At 44.4% G+C, this 23,272-nt stretch overlaps 1 protein-coding gene across 1 annotated transcript; it reads left to right on the top strand.

Annotated features, from left to right (window-relative positions):
- The first annotated feature begins 650 nt into the window (after nt 1-650).
- Nucleotides 651-22,557, top strand: CD9 (CD9 molecule). The gene is made up of 8 exons (XM_068400999.1): nt 651-818; nt 13,714-13,816; nt 16,746-16,843; nt 18,053-18,127; nt 18,913-19,005; nt 19,591-19,680; nt 21,389-21,472; nt 22,213-22,557. The coding sequence occupies exons 1-8, from the start codon at nt 753-755 to the stop codon at nt 22,276-22,278; spliced, it is 675 nt and encodes a 224-aa protein (XP_068257100.1). The 5' UTR covers nt 651-752; the 3' UTR covers nt 22,279-22,557.
- The last annotated feature ends 715 nt before the right edge of the window (nt 22,558-23,272 follow it).

The raw sequence follows: 23,272 nt of genomic DNA on the forward strand, positions 1-23,272 counted from the left end.
TTGAGTGCTTGAACTTCCCATTAAAACCAAAGGGAAATTCTTCACTGAAATTTAATATGTTTTCTCTTACAACTGGGGTGACCTAAGGGCATGTGCGGAACCAGTTATCTTGGATCACTTGACGGGCTGAAACTTATTCCACCTGATTTTTCTAAATTGTGTGCTCATGGCTTTGTACAGACACATTCGAAAGATTAAAGCAGTTAAAACCATGCTGTGAGTTTATTCTGTAGGGGAAAACACCCATTTAAGCTAGACTGATGCATTTAAATCCAACTAAATCCATGCAAGAGCAGGCAAAGCACTGGCCCGCACACAGCTGCAGCCTGTCCATTCTTTTTGCACATTACACTGTTACAGCATTGAATTATTTACCCCGGACGACCGCAGCTAGGTGCCGGGACGCAGCACCCCCGCACCGAGAGCAACGCCCGTGCCCGGGACGCGCGGGGCCGTGGGTGGATGAGCCCCGCCCCGGGCTCCCCCGCACTCCCCAGCGCAGGCCTCGGCCAGGGGAGGCCGCTCCCGGGGCGGAGCGGGGCGGTGGCAGGTGCGGGCGGCGGCGGGAGCAGGGCATTGGGCGGCCGGCGCGGGGCGCGGTCCGGGGGCGGAGAGGGGGCCGGGCAGGGGGCCGGGCAGCCGCGGGGCGGGGGAGCCCGGCAGAGGACCGGGGAGAGCCGGATTTAAGAAGTGACGCCGGGTGGAGGTGTCCTCGCCGCGACCGTCAGTATCGCCGCACGCCCGCCGCCACCATGCCCGTCAAAGGAGGCACCAAGTGCATCAAGTACCTGCTCTTCGGCTTCAACTTCATTTTCTGGGTGAGAGACCCGCGGGAGACTTCGCTGCGGAGCCTGGGGCGCGGCGGGGCTGTGCCCCCTCGCTCGCTCCCCCGAAGGAGGCCGCGGGGGGGGGGGGGGCAGGCAAAATGCTGGGGGTAGTGGTTTGTTTGTGTTTTTTTGTTGTTTGGTTTTGGGTTTTGCCGATTTTTTTACTTTTTTTCTCTTCCCCTCCACCCCGCCCGGGAGAAGAGAGTTGGGTGCCTGGCCCTGCTCCCTCACCCTCCGTCACGCGGCGGGGTTTCCCTGCCGCTCCCGGGGCGGCCGCAGTACCTGCGCCCGGGCGGGGCGGCGGCGGCGTCTCCGCGCCGCTCTCCCTGCGGCCGGGCGGGTGGGGCGCCCCGGCGCTCTCGCCCCGCGGGGGCCTCTTCCCCCGCCGGGCCCGGAGCCGACTCGTCTCGCCGGGGCGGGCGTGTCCCCCGCCGGTCGTGGAGGAGGAGAGGCGCCCAGATACCTGTTGCGGCACTAAATTCTCTGCGTGCCATGTACTTGGCAGGAGGTATCTGAATAAGATACACACCCGGCTCGCTACTTTATTTTCTTTTCTTTTTGGGTAGGAACGCGGTTATCGTAAGGCAGGCTGTGTGTCCTGCCTGCTGACGGGCGCGGGGGTTGCTAGGTGTGAAGGTAGCTCCCCCCCCGCCCCCGCCAGCAGTGCGTACAGTAACTCTCTTTGCGGGTTGTGCTTTACGGTAGCTTTTCCGGTGCGAAAGTTGTAACGGGGGTTGGTGAGCCGATTCCTGGCAAGTTATCGCTTGTGGTAACTCATCTCGGTGGGAGCCTTGACTGAAGCTGTAACTTCTGCCTCCGATCTTCTGGGCAGTGTCTCGTAAAGAAAATGCTAAAAAAGCTTAATTTGTAGGAGCATGCCACTAACAAGTGGAAATTGTATCTCCGGTGTGGTTTTCGGCATGACTTATCTCGTGTTTGCTAGGCGGTGTCAGAAAGCATGGCTTAACTGAGAGGTTATGGCTGCTTCTCAAGCACTCAGGGCGTGGACATCTGAATTTAGCATTGTCTGCCGTATGGAAAAGTACAGGGGGAATGCAGTGCAACTGCCCATGTGCCTAATGTATAGGTGTGAAGTGTGAGGCTAAAAAAAAAAAGGGAATTTTCTCTTGGCTGTCTGCTACAGTGGAGAAATGTGTGCATGACTCCTTTTCCCTGTCTGATGTTGAGAAATCAAGTTGGAGCTGTGTAAAGAAACCGTTTCTGGAGTCAGTTACAGTATTGCGCATGGGATGACTGGAAGATGCAATGTTATCAGATAAAGTACTTGTGATCTCTCAACATAAAAATGGGTTTCAGCAAAGCAAGAAAATGGAACTGGGCTGCAATTGAGGGAACTTGTGTGGAGGAACTTTACAAGGGCAAAGGAAAGCACATGTTGCCACCTGAGACTCACCAGCAGGGTGAGGAGGGGGGTCGTATTTGGAGGGTTATAGCTGGTAAGAAGAAAAAGTCTAACAACACACTGGGTGAAACTTCTGGTTAGTGAGGTGCTAAACCTGTTGTTGAAACAGGAGGAAATATGCATGGTTTGCTTTGTGGTTTATTTTTTTAAAGCTACAGACTTTCTACAAACTATTTTATAGTGCAAGAATGCTTGTTGTGGCAAAGACATTGTCTCAAAGATGCTGTTAATGGGAGCCATTTTGCTCTCTAGGGCCCAGGACTGAGAATAGGGAGTGTCTTTTCATTTAGCTCAGGAGGCATCTGTTGCTTGGGGGTCTCATGGTAATAAAGCCCAGAAGCTTTACTTGCACCTTTGGGTGCCCAGTAAGCATGGATGCAGGCTTGGCCTGTTAACAGAGTGGAGGGAGGAAGAGCGGTGGCATGGAAAGGGGCTGTACCATGTGTAGGCTAGTGCTGCTGTCCCAAGTAGGGCTGCTGCCCAGATGAGCCATGAGGATGCAGCTCTTCAAGTGGCCTTCCCCAGGGGATGGCTGTGCTCACTTAAACCCAGCTAGGGTGTGGGGAAAAGAACAGAGTGAGAAAGAAGAGTTAAAGGGAGAGAGATGCTGCTTCCTCTTGGGCTGTCTTGACAAGTGGCTGGAAGCACCAAGAGGCAGTAAATGCAAACAGCTAGGGTTAGCTGGGGCTGAGTGTGTTTGTAGACCAGCTGGAGTAGTCCTTGACTCTCAGAGCTCGCTACATGTATCTGTGCCCTATGAAACTGTCAAAGGGGAGTTTCGGGTATGGTGTTACTGAATCTCATGGCCTCTATGAAGGAATAAAGTAGCAATCTTTGCCTGTTTTAGGCTGTTGGGCATCTTGGGGCAGGCAGCACTAGAAGATGGGAACAACCCTAGTAAGAAAGAAGGCTTAATGTTTCTTATGGCATCAGAGATGTGAAAAGTCCATTAAGTAATTGAAGTAAATTGAGCAAAAATGTTGTGCCTGAGTGTAATTCTGAGCCTAAACTTGAAGGCACAATCAGTGACTGGCTCTTGGCCTTGGGAACCCCCCCAAGAAGAGGAACAAGCCTTTTCTTGCTTCTGAGTAGTCCATGGGTGTGGGGTCCTATTGCCCAAGTGCTACTCAGGAATAGTGACAATGTAGTTAGATTTAGTGCACCTCCTGGAGCAAGAGAAGCTAAAAGGTCCTGTGAAGCTGTGATAAAGTTTACACAGTACCCCCTTTTTTTAAAATAAGTAGCCTCAGAAGGACAGGTGAGGAATTCAAATGGTCTGCAGCAAACCTGCAGGTATTTGTAGATTGCGTGATAGGTGGCATGTGTTTGCCTCCATCAGAGGCTTGAGTGAGGGCAAGAGAAGCAGAAAGTGAAACAGCTGGGTATTGGAGGCTATTAAAACAAAAATTGGGAAACTCTCAAAAAGCTGAAGCTGTGTCCAAAGGAAGAAGATGATTAAGGTTCATAAATGCTGGTGAGTCAAATACAAAAATATAATAAGACTAGCCAAAAGAAAGCTTTAGGTATAATTTGCAAACTCACCTAACAGCCATGTTCAGACACATTAGGAATAGGGAGCATCCCAGGGTGTCCTTACAGACAGTGCTCTGTCCAGGTGTAAAAGTGTGTTAGGAGTGATGTTCTCTGGGACTTCCTCTCACTGGGCATGCTTGGGGAAGACCTTGGGGAAGTTCTTTGCTGTAACCTCTCTTTGACTCTGAATCCCTCACAGGCTCGAATTGACCTCTTGATGAAAAGGTGTTGAAAGAACAACAGCAAATGCTGATTAACAACTTACCAGGGTCACACAACAGTTACTTCAGAACTACAAATGCACTGTGGTTAGGTAAAACCTCCTTCTCACTACCTACCTTGGTGCCAGAGGGCTGGAATGCAGTGAATTTGAGGCTGAGTTTTTTTGTTTTATGTTATTCTAGATTATGTACAGTGGCACCTGTGGTGCCTCTGGAGTAGGCAGAGGAGGAGATACTTTAAAAATAAGTTGGTGTGCACATGGAGATGTGACATTGGGGAAGAGAGAATGGCTACTGTAAGGGGAAGTCAAACTTCGTGAAGCTGTTAACTTTGAAGCCTTCAGAAGCCTGAATCTTGGAGAGAATGCTGGTTAGTGTTTGTTTGCTTGTTCAGTGTCTTGTGAAAATCTCAAAGCTCTTAAGGAAACTAAGCAGTCCTGGAGTAAGACCCTGGCAGGGATGAAATTGCTGACTGAGCAGAGGCAGGACTGAGATGAGGTGGACCACTCTTGTGGTGGAGAGAACCAGCAGAGCTGGCATGCAGGAGCAAACTGCTTGGTGGTCAATACAGTCCCACCTAATCTGGAAAAACATGTGAGGTAACACTTCAGTGCTTGAGTAGCAGCCATTACTCAGGACGATGAAGATGGGTGCATGCTGACATAGCAGGCTAGCTGACATAGCAGGCTACCTGACAAAGCAGAGTGTGACACTTGCCAAAGGCAGGCATCGAATAATGTGCGGGAGGCAGGAACTGGAAGCAGCCTGGAGTTATGAACTAGTTGGCTCAGGGGCATCTGCTGCCAGAGGGATGAAGTCTTGGGAGAAAAGGGTCTATGGTAGCTTCGTGAAAGCATCAGGTGGGTGCTCAGCAGCAGCAGATGAAAACCAGCTTTGAAGTAAAGGACCTAGAGAAGCAGAAAGATGGTGCCACCACATAAATCCATGGTGTGATGGTGATTTGCAGTGCTGTGGGCTGCTCTGGTCTCTGGCCCACCTTGAGAAGAACGTAGTGGAGCTTGGTAATGTTTGGGAAAGGAAGAGGAGGGTTTCTGCTATCAGGAATTCAGTGAATTGGGATTCTTCAGCCTGGAAACAGATGTGGGAAACATGCTAGAGGTCTGTAGGATCATGATTGGCCAGGTAGTAGGTAGGGCTTGACTGTATTGAAAGAGTCAGTGAGCAAGAACGGAGGGATATTAAGTCTGAGAAGTACTGGAAAATGCTGTGGCTGTGCGCACAGTGGTGGTGCTTTCTCCCCAGCAGGTATTTGGGAGTGTGCAGTTCAAGGGGTACCTAATGAATGCAGTGTTTGGCAGCCCTTGGTTAACTCTTCTTCTCCAAAGGTACCATTTGTGTCTTTACACAGCCTGTAAGTGCTCAACATGTAAAGTGGGAGGTTAGTCCTGGGAAATGCTACTGTTTGCCCTGTTCTGATACCCTTCCTGAGGAGCCCCCTTGTAGGATGCTGTGCTAGATTATGAGGGTAACTGGTCTGATGGCTTTTCTCCAGTTCTAAAGCCAGACCAGGCACATATTGCACGAGCATGATGTCCCCCAAAATTTTTGGGACTCCAGAGCTTTGTTTAAAACATGCCTGTGGCCTGAACAGTGGCTATGGGGACTTGTGCATAGTTGCTAGAAAAGCTTGTCATGCCTCTGAAGTCTGGTTTAAGTGTTGCACACATCTGTCTGAATTCTAGGGAATGTTTTTTTACTGTTGTGCTTTAGTAGATGTTAGGTGATCCAGTCCCCTCTCAGAGGGGTGGCTGCATCTTGCCTTCAGTTCAAGTATTGCTGCAAACACCAGGTTCCTCACTGCTGTTGTGCTTCTTTGGTAGGGCTGGAGTGCTCCCACCTGGGTTTGCCTACAGCTCTTCTGTCTCAGGGTTACTGGCACTGGCCCTGGCATCTTTGGTGTGGTCTGTAATGAAAGCTTAGTCTTTGCAAGTTTGGGGTTTGATTTGGAGTTGGTGAGGGAGGTGTTGAGGCTGATAAAGAAGTAATATAAAGATTTTTCTGCCAAGCCAACTTGAGCTTGGCAAGAGGTCAATGGAAACATTACACTATGCTCCTTACACCAAAGTGGTCTTACCAAAGCTGTTTTTGAACAACCTTGGTGTGAGTGCATGCTTGATTACCTTCAGTTGTGTAATGAGTGACTACCTCTAGCTGAGCTCCCTTAACTTGCTGGGTTTGCTCAGGCTTGTTGGCCCTGATGACAAAGTCTTTTCCTAGTAAAGCTGTCCGCTGCTCTGAGCAGCTTGGTGTGTGTGGGCAAGCACCTGGCATAGACATGCATATGAAGTGTGTTCCTATGTGTTTTCCCACTGGCTTTCTGCTGTGGAACAAAAGCAAGGGCTTGCATCATTAAACTTAAATGCCAGGTTTTTCCCTTGTGAATTTTGTGGAATAAAGGACATGTGCTGCTAATACTGATAATTTAATGTGTTATAGGCAAAGAGGTGCTGTGGCATATGGTCAGAGTTCATGTTGAGTCTTTAAGCAATTATTTTCTTGCTTGTTTACACTATAAGGCAGCTGTCTTGTCCAGGCTCTCCACTTTTCAGAGTGGTGTGTTATACAAACACATGCATTTGTCTATGGGAGTGCCTGCTGAAATAAGATTAGGCCTGCAGGGCTCTCATCTTTCTGTAACTTGAAGATAACTGTGGCTTCATTCTGAGCCCTAATCTCATCTGCTCATGCTGAGCCAGGAACAGCCAGTAGCAGTTCAGTGCTCGGACTTCTGCAGAGGATCTTCCCTGCTCAAGTGGAGAAGAGGACTTGCAGGATGGGCAGGGAAATATGAGTGCATGTGTTTGTATACATGTGCACACATACAAATGGATCAGAAATGAGTTGCTTTTGCTTTCTGTAATCAACTGATTTAGTTGCTGTCTGCAGTGTATGAATCAAAATGCTGCTTGGGCTCAGCTCAATGTATTCTAACTCTTGTAAGTGCTGTGAAGTCAGGAATGGAGTTGGAGGGTGTTGTCTTGAGAAACCTGATGTGAAGCTATTTGTACTTAGAGTTCCAGCAATCCTAATCTTATTTGCAATTTAAATTGCAAATATGGTAGACTGGCTTCTGAATAGAAACTTGTATGAAATGGGCACTAGTCTTGGCAGTGGTTCCGGAATTCTGCAATGCTGCTTCTGCTGTACTAGAGCACCATTTTATTGCAGTAAATGCTGTGACATTAACTTAGCCCACAACATTCTTGAAACTAGCTTAAGCAGAAAGAAAATACTTCCTTTTCAATCTTTTTTTTTTTCCAAGAGTTTGGAAATAGCTGCAGTTTCTTATATAACTGCTAGCACTCATTGCACATCTGTTGGGAAAGCTTTTTTTTCCCCAGAAGTTTGAAAACCTGTGCTGTTGTGGATAACACTAATCCTATAATTTAGGGTTTAGAATGATGTTGAGCCTCATCTGTACATACTGTTTATGGGGTTTTATTTATAGAGTACCAGCAAGTAACAGGACAGAAACACAGTTCATTACTGATGGTAATGTTCTCAGTTTCTTTGCCTATGTGCTTTGCAACGTTATCTATATCTGGTCCTGGCTTTGTTAATCCACTGTCCTGTGCAGTGAGGAGAAAGTTGTCTTATGCAGAGGAAGATCTGAGTCAGATTTTTAGCTAAAAGTTTTACCTGTTCATGAGGTGAAGGGAAGATAGTGGCTTTTTCAGTGTACTTCTGGCACACCCTGAGTAAAACCCACATAAGGAACAGTCATGTAGAGCCTGACATACCTTTTTACTTGAGGAAAGATTAATAACAGTGATTTGTTAGATGCAATGCTGAGCTGACAACACTGAAAGTAGCCTTTATTTTTACTGACTCTACTGTATTTTCACATATTGACTGCCACAAACTTGATAGACGTTGCATGTAAGCCTGGCCTGAATGTGGCCGGTCACTAGCGGTGTTCCCCAGGGCTCAGTTCTGGGGCCGGTGCTGTTCAATATCTTTATAGATGATCTAGACGTAGGGATTGAGTGCACCCTCAGTAAATTTGCAGATGACACCAAGCTGGGTGGCAGTGTCGATCTGCTGGAGGGTAGGAAGGCCCTTCAGAGGGATTTGGACAGGTTAGATAGATGGGCCGAGACCAACGGCATGAGGTTCAACAAGAACAAGTGCTGGGTCTCACACTTCGGCCACAACAACCCCATGCAGCGCTACAGGCTGGGGGAAGAGTGGTTAGAAAGCAGCCCGGTGGAAAGAGACCTGGGCGTGCTGATCGACAGGTGGCTAAACATGAGCCAGCAGTGTGCCCAGGTGGCCAAGAAGGCCAATGGCATCCTGGCCTCTATTAGGAATAGTGTAGCCAGCCGGTCTAGGGAAGTGATCGTCCCTCTGTACTCGGCACTGGTGAGGCTGCACCTTGAGTACTATGTTCAGTTCTGGGCCCCGCACTTCAAGAAAGATGTTGAGGTGTTGGAGCGAGTCCAGAGGAGGGAGACCAAGCTGGTGAAGGCTCTGGAGGGTCTGACCTATGAGGAACGGCTGAGGGAGCTGGGGTTGTTTAGCCTGGAGAAGAGGAGGCTCCGAGGTGACCTTATTGCAGTCTACAACTACCTGAAGGGAGGCTGTAGTGAAGTGGGAGTTGGCCTCTTCTCCCGGGCAACTAGCAATAGGACAAGAGGGCACAGCCTCAAGCTTTGCCAGGGGAGGTTCAGGTTGGACATCAGGAAGAATTTCTTTACAGAAAGGGTTATTAGACATTGGAACAGGCTGCCCAGGGAGGTGGTGGAGTCACCATCTCTGGATGTGTTTAAGAAAAGACTGGATATGGCACTTAGTGCCATGGTCTATTTGACAGGGTGGTGTAGGGGCAGCGGTTGGACTCGATGATCCCTGAGGTCTCTTCCAACCTGGTTGATTCTGTGTGATTCTGTGCTATAATAGCAGAGTCTGTAGTTACCTGTACAACGACTTTTTACATGCTTTGATCCATATATCAGGAGTTCTTGCAGTGTCTCATTTCTTCTCTGTCCCTCCCTCCATGATGTGGAAGTGGAGGAAGGGCTGGTAGTAACCTGGTGGATATTTGGAGGGGTATCCTTGGACTTTGAGCCTCTTCAGAGGTGGTTCTGTCTGTGGAAAGGTAAGATGCTGTAAGGTGTCTGCAGCAAGTGGGGTGCTTGCCTGGGGACTGTGGCTTTTCCACATGGATCAAGGGGACAAGGTCAGAAGGGACTGAACAAAATGGTCCTTGCAAAATAGTGGTTAAACGTAAACTTTCCAGCTTCCCAAAGTAGTGTCATGTACTGGTGTATCATGGGATATGTTAGCAAAAATAACAATTTCTAGTTTGAAAAGATCAAGCTTTTAATGTGTGTTTACACCCGTATCATTAAATCTAATTCCTTGTGCAGGCTTTCTGCTAGAAGAACTATCTGTGAAACCCTAGGTGTTAAAGGAAAGAAAAAATGCAGGGGAAATTGCCTGATAGCACGCCCCAACACTGAATGCTCAAGTTCATGCTGAAGTTAGCCAAGTACTGTGGGGGAAGGAAGGCAGAGTGTTCTGTGTGGCTTCTGCCTCCAGGATAGAGGGGTTGTTGCTCATCTCAAGTATACAGTGACTGTCCTCTGCAGTGGTACAGATCAGTTCTCTTGTCACATTGAAGGCTAAAAGAAAGCAGAGTGTTAAAGATAAATAATGTGACACACCCTTAGATATGCTCAGAGGCCAAAGCATGTAGTTTGCAAGGGGGAGACAGGAGCAATGGAAAGTCTGACTTTGGAGAAGGTGCTTGTCAGAGTGTGGGGCTGGATGGGTGGGAGGAGGAAAGGCCTACACAGGAGGCTCACTGGAGAAGGTGCAGAGCTGTGTAAGGCAGGAAGACAGACCAAAAGAAGCTGGTTTTGCCTGTTGCAACAGGCAGAAAGACACATGCAGGAGTAGAGCCTTTGAGGCAATGGGGGTGTGTTTGTGTGTGATGCAAAAAAGACAAGAAGCTTTCACAGGATTAGAGGAGGAATGACCAGGGATTTTTATCCTTGCTTAGTGTATATCCACTGCAGCTATAGGATAGAGGTAAGTCAAGTGGAAGTGAGCTGGGAGCTGTGAGATTCTTAGTAGTGGTTACGGAAAACAGAAGGAAGCCTCGCTAGCCTGAGCAGGGATGTCGGTAGCGTACTTGTGCCAGGACATGCTGTTACTGGAGAATCACTGCCACAAACTTTTCCAATACAGTGAGTGAGTAGTACCCCTTTAACCTCACATTTCGGTCAGATTGGTAAAAAAAAATACCCTGTCTTCTGAGTTCCCTTTCCTATACTTGTTACTACAGTTTCATAAGCACACAAATCTGCTCTTTTCTTAGTTTTGTAGGTTTTTGCACACACAAAGTGACAAGCTTCAGGAAAAGCCAGTCTTGTTCTTTTTCTGTTAAATTTTTTTCAGCACAGGATAGATATACTTAAAAATATTCTGTATTACTCAACTCCTATGACAAAACAAGTCTGTTAGATTGGGAAACCACTTGGATTAAAAACCCAACAACCAGCTCTTCAGGGCATCTGCTTCATGCAGCCTGGGCAAGGGGGCTTGCACCCCTTTCCTGGGGAGGAAAAACACGGCTACCAAAACCACCCCAACTCAGCTGCTAAAACCTGCTGGTGTAGCACTGGTGAGCAGCCTCCGGTATGCCAGATTGGTCCGAGATGCTACCAAGTGCAGCGGGTGCCTGTGGGGCTGTGCTTGCCTCTTCCCTGAGGCTGGCGTTGGTGCCCTAGTCTGTTGTTGTTTTGATGAAAACTTGATGTTTCAAATTACTTGCCTTCTGCTTTAAAACTGCCTTTTTTTTAGTTCAGTGGTTACTGTGGGTAGCAAGAGCACAAACTGAGAACACAAGTTTGCTTTTCTTAAACTGAGACAAAAAACTTTTTCTTGCAAGAAGGAGCTGCATTTTTTCTAGTCCACTGTGGAGAGAATTACCACTTTATTTAATCCTACAATTTTTTTAGTGGTATGGAGCAGTTCACTGACATAAAGTATTATCGCTATTCTGTTATCCTATGATAAATGTCTTGCCTTGTTGTGATCATAACTTTTTTCACAGGATGACTGCTTTCCCAAGGAGAAAACATGACACTTAACTGTCCTGTCATGTCCCCCCCCACCCAGTTAAGTTTGTTTTTTAAAGGGAGCCATCTTTAGTAAGTCAGCTCTCCCTAATGTTAACCAAGCAGTTTTTTTTTCTCAAAGAGATCATTAACTGAGCCTTTGGCTTTGCTTGGACTCGTAAGATAATCTACATGGTTGTAATATGGCTTAGAGTTTCTTTACAATTTGAATACTCTGGCGTTAAAGGTCTGCTGAGGGATTGGCCCTGAGTTTTACAGACCTTTGCTGTGCCCTGCTCTGTTTGCAGTGCTGCCCTGAGCTCTCTGATCAGACACTGAGGCTTGTTAAACCATGCACATAGGTAGGTGCAGACAGCTGGGTGTGCTCAGGCTTGTGGCTTTGTGATTTTGAGTTCCTAGCAAAACAAGCAGGGGCTGTAGGTTTCTTCTAATGCTCCAGATCTGGATGCCTATAAAAGCTGAAGACTGATGATACAGCAAAGTGAGTCTCAAGTATTATTAAATACTGGGTGACTTAACTGTAGGCTATAAGCAGTGTGTGAGGTTTTTTCCATCACTAAGCCCTCCTGGCTTTTGAACTGAAGTGAGATGAGATTGGAAAGGCTTTTTGAAGTGATGCTGTAGCAGTGAGCGCAGGTAGAGCAGCAGCCCTTCTCTCTGCCAGTCCCCTTCTTGCACCTCTCCCTTCCCCTGGGGTGCTGCTGCAGCACAATAAATTGAAATAATAATGCTGTTGTGATGTACAGTGTACTACCAAGGTTCTTTGGCATAACTTAAATTATTTTGTCAGCATAGCCCTAACAAGGAAAGTGGTAGGTACGTGCAGGCTTTGTTCTTGCTGCAAACTTTGTGAGTAAGCCTGTGCCTACGCACTTGTGACACCAAGAAAATGCCTTTGGCATAGGTCTGGAAACCTCCATTTGGGTTTGGCTCTTTATGCATTGCGTATCACTTCATCTTTTTCCCAGCTAAAACCCTGCAGCTCTTCTTTGAGGCAGGCTTGGGAGTCACGTGCCTGCTGTACAAGAAATACTGGTATTTCTGGCACACCTGGCCTCTTGCTTTTCTTTACTGATACCTGAGCCCTTTAGCATGTCATCTGGGATGCTTTCTGCTGAGAGGCTACAAGGGATATATCTTCCCTCAAACCCTTGCTTAGCTCCATCCTCTTTGTCCTGCGTGATCTTCAAAGCTCTGCTTATTTTTTTTGGAAGAGCAAGCCTAGGAGGCTAGAGAAGGCAGCCATGGGCAGCAAAGCTGTGCTTGCCTTTGAATGTGAACACTCCCATAGCAGGGAGAAAGGGCTCTCAGGCTCCCCATGGTGTGAGTGTGGGGCTGGGGGAGTTGGGCTTGGTGTGGAAGGAGTGTATCCATGGCTGCTTTCTGTGGGAATGCCTTCCATATTATCAACGAAAATTGACATTAGTAAACGCTTTCCAGTTTCTTGGAGTTGAATCAAGAATGTTGCTCCCTTCTAGAAGGAACTTCTTACCAGAGATAAGGCTTTGGGTTTTTTCTTTTCATGCATGCTTTGCCTAACCAAAGCTCCAGACTTCCTAAGCTTATTGCTCACTCTTAAGTTTAAATTTTTAATGCCTGCTGCAGTGTGTGGTGTTTCTGTCCTCATCTCACTTTTGTAAAGCTTTTTTTGATAGTTAAATGGTCTTCAAAGGAGAGAAGAGCTGAGAAGCACACTCTCCAGCTTTCTCGTTTGTCCTGGTTTCTTTTTTTTGCATGCAAGATGACCCCATGTTTTTTCTTGTTAAGTGGGGAGGATTCAGTCTATTCAAAGAAAACTGTTAGCATTTGTCTTACCAGAGTGCAATTCCCTTTTTCTTGCAACACTACTTTGGTGTCCTCTGACAGATGTTTCACCCAGAAGCTAATTTATATACACAAGGACTTGCCACAAATACAGGCACCAATGTTAAGAGGAACCTGGAGGCATACAGGCAGAGATGATAATAAAATAAAACTAAATGTTAGCTAAAATTTGATTGTGTTGTTCCAGATCAGCATACAGCAGTGTTGCTATTTCAGCAGCCTGTATCTTCCTCTTCCTGTCAGTGCGGTAACTTACTGGATTGGTTTTATCCTATTTTGTGAGAAAGAGCACTCTTTCTAAGCTCTGTACTGTGGTACACTGAACTCCTACCAGTCTGTTTAATATGATAAAACTTTTATTTGGCCTTACAAGGCGCTTTTTCTTGCGATACACTTGTCCTTCAGTGTTAAGATTAAAGATCACTAAGCCATGCAATGCCATTACAGTCATCCAGAATAAAACAATGGGTGGGAGCAGTCAGTGGAAACACTGACACTTGGCACTTGGTAAACCTTGGGTATTTTCAGTCAAGAACAAGAATGGCATTGTTCTCGTGTAGCATTATAGTTTAATATGTAAACGCGTCTGTCAACGAGATGCCTCATGTCAGTAACTAGGTTTGTTCTTGTTTTGGTATCCCCATCCTTTTATGCTGGTTCTTTGCCACCACCTCTTTAAGTAACAGAGCTGTATCCTGTGTTTACTTCTGATGTTGTTACTAATGCAAGTGTGAATGTATTAATTGGTATTATTTAACAAGGCTTACTTGTTCTTACAGCTTGCAGGGACAGCAGTTCTTGCAATTGGACTATGGCTTCGGTTTGATTCACAGACCAAGAGCATCTTTGAACTGGAATCCAACAACACGACATTTTACACAGGTAAGCTAGGAGGTGGCTCGAGGTGATAGATCACACTTTTGCGCCCTGATTTCCAGGCTGCTTAGAAACCTATGTCTTCCTTAAAGGCTAAAGACAAAACAGCCCTAAACAGCCTTGGTGGAGCAGGGAGCAGCTTCCCCTGGCTGGTGCAGGGGGCTAGCTTCTGTTGTGAGCTCTTGTGCAGGCAGCAGTGTCACACCAGCAGTTTCTTGGCTGTTTATGCATCATATATCACTTCATCTTCTTCCCAGCTTAGACCCTGCAGTTCCTCTTTGAGTGCTGATGGTAAGCATTTTGTAACCCCAGGGACTCCCGGTAGACAATGAAGACGTATCTTCCTGATGCTTCTCATGATATGAGTCAGCAAAATTCCACTCTAAACTAAATGAGTAGTCAGAGATGACATCAATAACTAATTTTTTCCCCCGAAGTGACCAACTGAAGCTACCCAAAACCACAACTGTCATCAGCTCATCTGTCAGAAGGAGCATATGTACTATTGTCTAACTCTTACAGCCCTGTGTAGGCTAATTTATACTGGACATAATGGAAAGGATGCACAAATATCTTTGTCTATATGAGCAACTATTACAGGCAACCTAGATCAATGTAGCTTTAGTTAGGCCAGGTTGGAGTTACTGATATTTTCTGGTCTTATAGGATCCTAGTCTAGGCTTTCCATAGGCAAAGCCTGGGACAGCTTTATCCCCAGTTAGGGGATAAACACACATGTTTTTGGCTTGCTATTATAATGTCTTAAGAGTTCCTAATGGAATCAGATTTTTATCCTAACTGTAAGACTTTGATCTCTACAGTCACTTTTAGGCTTGGGCAGAGGAAAACATGCTGCTTTGGTTGTCACCTGTAGGTGTTCAAACCCTTTTTGAAACCAAGTAGCTGAATTTTAAGACCTCTGACAACTGGGAACAAAGCAAATTCTAATATGTACCTTTCTTACATACACATCTGTCATCTTTGATTTGGACAATCCTTATACATACATATTTCACACCCCCGTAGCATTTGGATTTACCATGTCCTGTATGGCATCACTCAGTAGCCATTGACAGTGTGGTTAGGTTGGTCTTTCCCTGCCAAGGAGGGTGGCTCCTCTGCTGAGCTACTCCATCTGCAACAACATCCAAACTGGTGTCTAAAGGGTCAGTAAAGACTGTGTAAGGCATACTAGTAGGTGCAACTCATGTTGCAGCCTTACAGTACCAGGGTAGCCTGTGCCACAGGCAGTACTGTTAGGAATGATGAGTTAGACTTGTTAGAGACCATAGTTGGGAATATTGAAATGCTTGTGCGACATTGTGAAGAGGCCACAGGCATGCAGACCGCTTATCTGCAAGAAAGCTTGTGTTTCACCCTTGATGTGCTGGCATGGTAGCAAACTGGGTTCTTGCTGCTGCCATGAAGATTTTCAGGTGCTTTTAACTGGATCTTGGAAAGGGAACAGAAATCTAAACTTAGCCATTGAGCTGAATATTTAACAAGTCTTATTTTGAGTAGTCTAAAACAACTCTTCAGCCTCCTAAAACAAAAGTTTCATGATGTGTTACTTAAGCTACTGGCTGAATGCAGCAAAACAGTGAAACCTACTTGAAATCTCTGTAGGTTAAACGGAGTTTAAAAAGTTTTAATAGGAATTACTGTTCTAACATTTTTCTGGGAGTAGTTACTGACTGCAGTTTCCAATAGGAAATTGAAAGAATCTGTCAGTTTGCACCTAATAACAAAGCAAGTTACCTCAAAAGTGTTCTGTACTACTAAAAACAAACTGAAATAAGAGATTCTGACGGATTCTCTTTCAAAATGGAAAAAGTTTAAGCTGGGGCAAAAAAAAATTGGTGCCAGAATTTCCTGCTGGTAAGAAATGTCAGGCTTAATCACTTACATATGCTTACTCGAGTAGATGTTTATTTTGGCAGCTGACCTTATTGGTTTGCATCTAGAAAATCATTTGCAAATGCTTATGTACGGCATTCTTTAAACAGTATTGATTTGGTCTCTGAAGGCCAGAACTGTATTTTTGTCTATATTGATAGAAATGTCATGCTAATTCTACATGCTTTGTGCTGATTCTTTGTCTCGTGTTTCACCACCATACTTTTTTGCCATCCTTTGGGAGTGGTTTTGCTCTCTACATCTTGCTGCTCTCACCAGCTAACAGCTGTAATGCTTAAGCTGGCAGTTCCCAAGCTTAGGAGTAGAGGATTGGGCATAAATGGGTCATTTAACACAGAAGTGTTTGCCCTGTGCACTCCAACACACTTGCTACCTAAATTCTGGGCAGAATGGTCTACAGGCTCAGCCACTTGAAGAAGTATCTGCCTTTGCAAAGGCAGTTAGAGAGGCTGTCAGGTTAGGCAGCTGAAGTGTAGACTTGTACTACCATGAATGGTGGAATAATTCAGTGTTTCCTGATGGGAAAGCAGGGTAGGAAAACATTTAAAGCCTTATGGCAGATGATTATGATGCCTTTTAATATCCATTCCCCTGGAGTTGTGTGCTTCAAGAATTCTCAGATGTTGATAAATCCCTAGTTCCAGCTGTCTAACTGCAACACACTCTTCATCTGAAGATATATTGATAACTCTGTCTCTGTGCCAGTTTTGAAATGTGTCTTACAGTTTGACTCAGATGGCTTTATCTTGCCAGTTTTCTAAACCTTGTGAAACTGCAGTAGTGGTACACACTAATTGTTATAAGTTGAAGTTTTTATTTATCAATACATTTCCCCACAAGTTTTGAGATGTGCTTGCTTTGAAAACTAAGCATGGCCCTTTTTTTGCTTGGAACACCTCAGTAAAGAAACTCTAATCTTGGCAAAAGCTACAAATGCTGTTTGTGGAGCAACTAACTTTATACCTTGCTGCTGAGGTCTCAACTAGCCTGTATACATGTCTGTTTTTCTCCTCCCTAGGAGTTTACATCCTTATTGGAGCTGGTGCACTTATGATGCTGGTTGGTTTCTTGGGATGCTGTGGTGCATTGCAGGAATCTCAGTGTATGCTTGGCCTGGTAAGTGTTCGGAGTAGTGTTAAAGCTTTTAGTAGCATGATGAGAAAGGAAGGAAAATACTACTGTGCAGTTAAAGGGCAGCAGATGCTGATTGTTTTGGCTCCACCATGCTTAAACTCATGGTCACCTACATAACGCTAAAATGTTAAATAATGACATACAGTTTCCATTTCTGGCCCTAAATCCAAATGGCTATGTTGTATTTAAATATAGGATGACTTCAGGAGTTAGTGACATATATAGACCTTGAAGCAACAAGATTGGGAGTATGTGTGAATACAGAACTAAAATGTTGATAAGAATAATGCTATTTATTAAACAGTTCCTCCTGAACTCTGAAGGCTGTGTGGTCTTTAATCGAGACCAGAACTGTAGTATTTGATCCTTGAAACAACAAGCCTCTACTGTTCATAATCACAGGATGAGCTCTTCTAGTTGACACAGCTTTGCAAGCCAGTTATTGGAGAGCAACCTCATTGTTTTCAGACTGGAGGGGCCAGTGGAGCTCACTGGGTTCATGCACATCTGTATGCTTGTAGAACTACTTATCCAAATAACCAGAAGACTTAGTTAATAAGATTACTACTGTAGCTGGTGAAAGAACAATTCCCCTTCTGTGTCATGAAATAAGTTAATTTCATATATTTCTTGCAAAGTGATGCCTCTAGCCCTTTGTTGTAATTCTGAACATCTCTCTTTAAAGTGCCTTTAAATGGTAGTGGTGTTTTGGACCTGCTCGTCAATTAAACACAGATGACACTTACTTCTGTTATGGGATACACAACGAAGAAGTGATCATTAGCTCTCTGGGAGTTGGTGACAAGCTAGGTATTAAGTAGTGACTCCTAAAGCAATGGAGGTGACAAACCAGAGAAAAGAATTAGTGTCAACTGTTGTGATGTGTCTGAGTGACCTGGGCAACTCCAAAGTCTGAGTGAACAGATGATGTGGTTTAACACTGATCAAAAAGGAGGACTTCTGCTTGGAAAACACTGCAAGGCTTTGATGCTCATGGGAAGAAGTGCTGACCCAGTGCAGTGTGTCCTTTTTCCTAGTCTTACCAGAGTTTCAGACCTCCAAGTGGAAACTGTTTGAGTGATGGTTCCCACAAGTCTGAACACTAGGAGCTAGACAAGCTTGGAATATATATGTGTGATGCTGTTTTGTGGTGCTATGGTCTTGATTAATGATGTGGTCTTTCTTTTCTAGTTCTTCCTCTTCCTTTTTGTGATTTTTGCCCTTGAAATTGCTGCTGCAATCTGGGGATTTGCAAATAAAGAAAAGGTAGGTTGCTCTTAAAAGTTGGCAGGATGGTGAGACACTGGAACAGGTTGCCCAGAGAAGTTGTGGATGTACTAGTCAAATCTTAATTACTCAGGGGATTTGGGGAGAGGAAGAAGACTCATTCTAGCAAAACAATACAAGAAATTAAAATCTAATATTTAAAAGTGAGACTGTAGCAGAGAAGCCAGAATCCAAGATGCTGTTGCATGCTAGAGATGCCCTCCAGGCAGTACCTGGCTGGGCTGTGAAGCAAAGTAGGCCATCAGTGATGCTTTACCATTTCTACATATGAGCTAGGTCAGCTATGGGCTGAATGTTTCTGCATTTGAAACATGACTGATCTGTGCTGTCCCTTCACAAGCAGTCAAGATTCTGTCTTGTTTCAAAATAAGGTGTTTGGTGATCAGGGTTGCTTTTCTGCTTGTATTACACAACAGGGGAATATAGCAACTTCTAGGGTACAGAAATGAATAGGGAATATTTTTGTGTAACCAATGTGCAAGACTTGGTTTGTTCACTCCACCTAGAAGCTCAGAGCTTTGGAAGGGAAACTCTGAATCTTATCTGTTCAGTTGTGGCTTTCAAGGTAAATGTACCAGTTAGGCTTACCTGTTCTGGGTGAGAAATGCTGTCCACCCTCTGTTTCTACCCTGTATTTCTACATGTCAAAAGGATGGGTGTTGTAGGTTGCAGAATTTTTAATCACTGACTTACTTGAAACAAGTTTTCCATAATTAATATTAAGGTAAGATGGTAATAAACCACAACTCTTTGCTATCTTGTAGGTTATTGAAGAGTTAAAGGACTTCTACATGGAAACCTATGGAAAGAGGTCTCAGCCAGCTGTCAGAGAGACCCTGAAAGCATTTCAGTTAGCTGTAAGTACATGGTTATACTTAAACTAGACAGTAATGCAGCTTGTTCACACTGTTCTCCGTGTCATCCAGTCCCCTGTACAACTCTGGTACCTTTCTAATAGAAGAAACCAAGGGAGTATTAGTAAGAACTTGCGGAGAAGGTATTTTTGTATAGTGTTAGTGAATTCAGTATGCTTTTTAGTCCCATGGAACCTCTGAAATGGATAGAACTAGTTCTTGTTTTCATAAAACTCAGGAGCAAGCTGGGAAATGTTAGATGTGTGGCATTGATTTAGAGGCACTTTAGTATGCATACCTGCATGTCTATGAGGAGCTCACCTTTGTGTCTGTAAGGAGTACAAGCTGTCACCAAAAGTAATGTGTGTATACTTAATGAGATCTAGCTCTTCCTTTCAGAATCTTGTCCTTTATTCAGTAAAGGCTTTTTAAAATTAGGTTTATAGCAGTCAAATTGGCAGGACCTCTAAGCAAATTTGCATACGGTCTATAATAAAACCTGATGCAATCTATTTCTCCTTTTCAGCAAATACAGAACAAAAATAAGGATTAATTAACCTGGTTCTCTTTTTCTGTTTTCTCTTGTAGCTAGACTGCTGTGGTCTTACAGGAGTTCTTGAGCAGCAGTTCATGGACACCTGTCCGAAGAAGACCATGCTCGAGTCGCTTTCTGTAATGGTAAAGCATGACTTCATTCACCAACAGCTCTGCCCCATGAGTAGAATTAGAAATGTGTTTCTGAATAAACCTTTTCAGTCCATGGGATATTCCCATGTCACACTTAGCAACCTATCTATATAATCAGTCTGGCTGTGGAAAATCAGCATGCTGTTACTGTGGAAAGAATAAGCAGGGTCAGCAGGAAATCAGAACTTGCACAGGAAACATGCAGTCTGTGTGTCACTGAACTCCCTGGTGCAATGGACAGCGTAAGGCCAGAACTTCACCTAAAAAAAAAAAAACAAACTAGAGAGCTCTGTTCTGGCTGCTCCTGTTGCCAAAGCTGCAAAGGTGCCTGTATGCCACAGATATGGGACAGGCATCTTGTATAGGTCTTAATTCCTGCTTTTCCTGTTCTTCTGGAACTGTCTTGTGCTCTTGCTTCTGCTCCAAGAGAGCCTTTATGGGTTTTCCCATAGAAAATAAGGTTTTCATGATGCAGGAATTCAATTAATGACTTGATTTTTTTTTTTCACATTACTTGTCCTCTTCCTTTCACCACAGATGATTTTGTGCCTTCAAATATCTGACCACATGAGACACTTCAGTCTGTATTTAGACTGTATCTTTAATCCTGTCTGTACAATCTGCTATGAGTTAAGACTATATGGGAGTAGCTGAGGCAGTGTGCAGGTTTTATTTTTTTCTTTTATTTTGCTAAGTGTGTTTTAGCTTCATCTGTTTACTTAATCTTGTGGTGTGTTTATGGTCTAGTCCTAACTGTAGAAAAAAACAATAGATGGGCTGCAAAATTAAAGGGATGTAACAGTGTGGCTGATCTGTGTGCCTCTGTAAGAAGTAGTACTGTATTGATATTCTGATTTAACTGATTAATTCTTGCCAATATGTCCCTTTAATCCTCAGTTCAGTCTTTACTTCTGGACTGGATAAAGAACAATTAAACAAAAAAGTTGTTTTCAGCAGCTCACTGTGGTCTGCTCCTGGAATAAGTAGGACAGGAGTTGGGATGTGACTTTGACCAGCTTCCAGGCTCTTAAAGATTTATACCTCTGTAAAAGTTCCTTGTTCTTTTTCTTAGCTACCATGTGTCTTTGGGGAAGGAACTGTACTTAAATTTTTCTTTAGTTGCAATGGTAATTCCTTGTCCTGGGAGCTGCAAGCTGATGCTTCTATGAACCTACCCATAGCCTAGCATGTATGCATGCAGCTCAAGAAATCCTGCAGTTCCCATGCACCATATGTTCATAAGGTGTCTGCAAAATTACAATAGCAATTGGAAATACCAAGAGTGGCTTCAAACCTATTTTGAGAAGGGCTGAGCAATACAGCAACTTAAATGCTGATAGCCATTAGTAACAAGGCAAGTGTGCTACAACTGCTGTTGGTCCTGATCCACCTGATCAACTGCAGGTGGTTGAGAATGGAATTCTGCTGTAGCCAAGGTGCAGTTAAGAGGTTTAGATACTTGAAGAGTAGATTTGAACTTCTCCACCAACTGTTGTGTTGGAACATCCCTGGCTCTCTTTAAAGATGTGAAAATCAAGGCCAGTTCAAAGCAGTTTTCAAAAGATGAGTCTTCATCTCTAGTGCAAGAAGACTTGGACAAAGGTGTAGCATCAATCAGCAGACTTGAGCTCAAACAAGCAAGCAGAAACAAACCTTTTTGTTTATATGAAATGCTAATGAACAGTCTGTTTCTTTTCAGTCCTGCCCTGCTGCCATTGATGATGTCTTCAATTCAAAATTGAATGTGATTGGAGCAGTTGGCCTTGGCATTGCTGTAATAATGGTGAGCTTTCAGATTATTTAGAGGGTGGCTGTATGGCCAAAGGGTACTTATGGCAGAACTCTGTTGATCAGTGCCTGGCATGGCAGTCTACAAGCCCATTCCACTAATGACAAGTACCAGCAGGACCAGGGTGTGTGCTGTGGGGCCCCAGGGCAGTGCAGAGGGTGCAGTGCCTTGGACCTCCCTGCTTCTGCTTTGGATTAGGATCTGCCTCCTTGTAGTTTTAGCAGTGGCAAGGTTATATTGGTAGCGTGTGTATATATATATATATATATATATATATATATATATATATATATATGGTGAAGATGTATTGGTCATGTTGCCAGCTCACTGCTTCTTTCAGTTCTTAATCCTAGCTATCTCTCAGGGATCCTTGGTTTTTTTCCTTTATAAAAAGTAAAGACTTTGCTAGAGAACTGAAATAACAGTGCTAGTAAGAAAACTTGTGCTTGCTTGTTGGACTTCTCTGGAGGAAATACGACATGGGTGTGAATATGCTGGGATGGTCAAAGATTTATTAGGAGATATGGCAGTGGTTTATAGCTGATCTACTCTGAAGTATTGAGGGTGAAGGGGATTGGTGAGAATGGACTGAAATTTGGGGGTGGAGGGGCAGGGAACTGCAGAATAGTGTTAATGTGGTATCTGGGTCAGGAACAGCAACTATGCTTGTTCCCATATTGATAGAAGAATGTGCTTTGGTCCCCTGATTCCCAATGTGTTTTCTTTCTTTACAGATTTTCGGCATGATATTCAGTATGGTTCTCTGCTGTGCCATCCGCAGAAACAGAGAAATGGTCTAAGAGCTAAAAACCCAAGACTGCTGCACTATAAAATCTTTGTCATTAACTTTAGTGTTCTGAAAGCATTTCTAAAAAGTTATATATTTGTTACCTTTTTAATGCTTTACTTGGTACTGATGTAGGTTTGCTTTTTATGTTATAGGTTAAAATGATAAAGGTATATCTGACTCAAGACAAATATTGTACATAAAATATCTGACTTTCTTGAAACTTATGTAATTTGGATGTAATTTATGTTGGAGACAATTTGATACTTAATAAAGAGTAAGATGTATTGTATGATTAGGGGGGGAGAGGAGATTTTACTATGCTTATTAATCATACTGTTTGTGTAGCATGGAGTTGAACTTGCCTAACATGTTATGTGGTAAATCACTAGGGCTTTAGTATAAAGCAGGAAATAACTCCTATGCCAGTGCCGTATTTGAAGGGAATTCCAAGGAATGGAAAAGACTACTGTGAGTGCATGTTAGGGAAGGTATTGTCATTCCTCCTTTCCTTGGTGTGTGTGAACAAAAGCAGTTCTTACATTCCTAAAATGTTACTGTTGTAATATTTTTATTGTTATCTTCATAAAGGGCAGCAAAGGATGACAGGCATACTGGTGATATGGAGGCAGTGGTACTTTGATGCAAACAGGCTGGGTTCTACCCTGGAGCCATCTGTGCATGTATCAGCCTGTCTGCTGACGTAACTCTGTCCCCTGGCATCTGACCTGGCCTTGGTCTGTTGACAAGGCAGATGCCCATAGTGTATGCTCAGGATTTTTCTCAGTGGCTGGCTTTGTGCTTTGTTTCTCCAAAGCTAGTGAAGTACAATCTCAAGGGCTTATGGCATGTGTGCCAAATCTCAGGTTTCCAAGTAGAAAAAAAAAACAAAAGTTGCATGAGAAGTTACTGTACAGCTCTGCCGTTGCTGCTTGCAACAGCACTAGAGCTGTGGCTGTCCTGTTTCAATTTAAAAAGGATATGGGAGGGAGCAGAGATATTAGCGT

Source organism: Nyctibius grandis, chromosome 5 (assembly GCF_013368605.1).
Source record: "Nyctibius grandis isolate bNycGra1 chromosome 5, bNycGra1.pri, whole genome shotgun sequence".
Lineage (NCBI taxonomy): Eukaryota > Metazoa > Chordata > Aves > Nyctibiiformes > Nyctibiidae > Nyctibius > Nyctibius grandis.

Coding starts and splice junctions, on each gene's coding strand:
- CD9 (XM_068400999.1), top strand. CDS start 753: ATGCCCGTCAAAGGAGGCACCAAGTGCATCAAGTACCTGCTCTTCGGC. Junction 13,817..16,745: donor CAACACGACATTTTACACAG/GTAAGCTAGGAG, acceptor TCTCCTCCCTAG/GAGTTTACATCCTTATTGGA. Junction 18,128..18,912: donor GATTTGCAAATAAAGAAAAG/GTAGGTTGCTCT, acceptor GCTATCTTGTAG/GTTATTGAAGAGTTAAAGGA.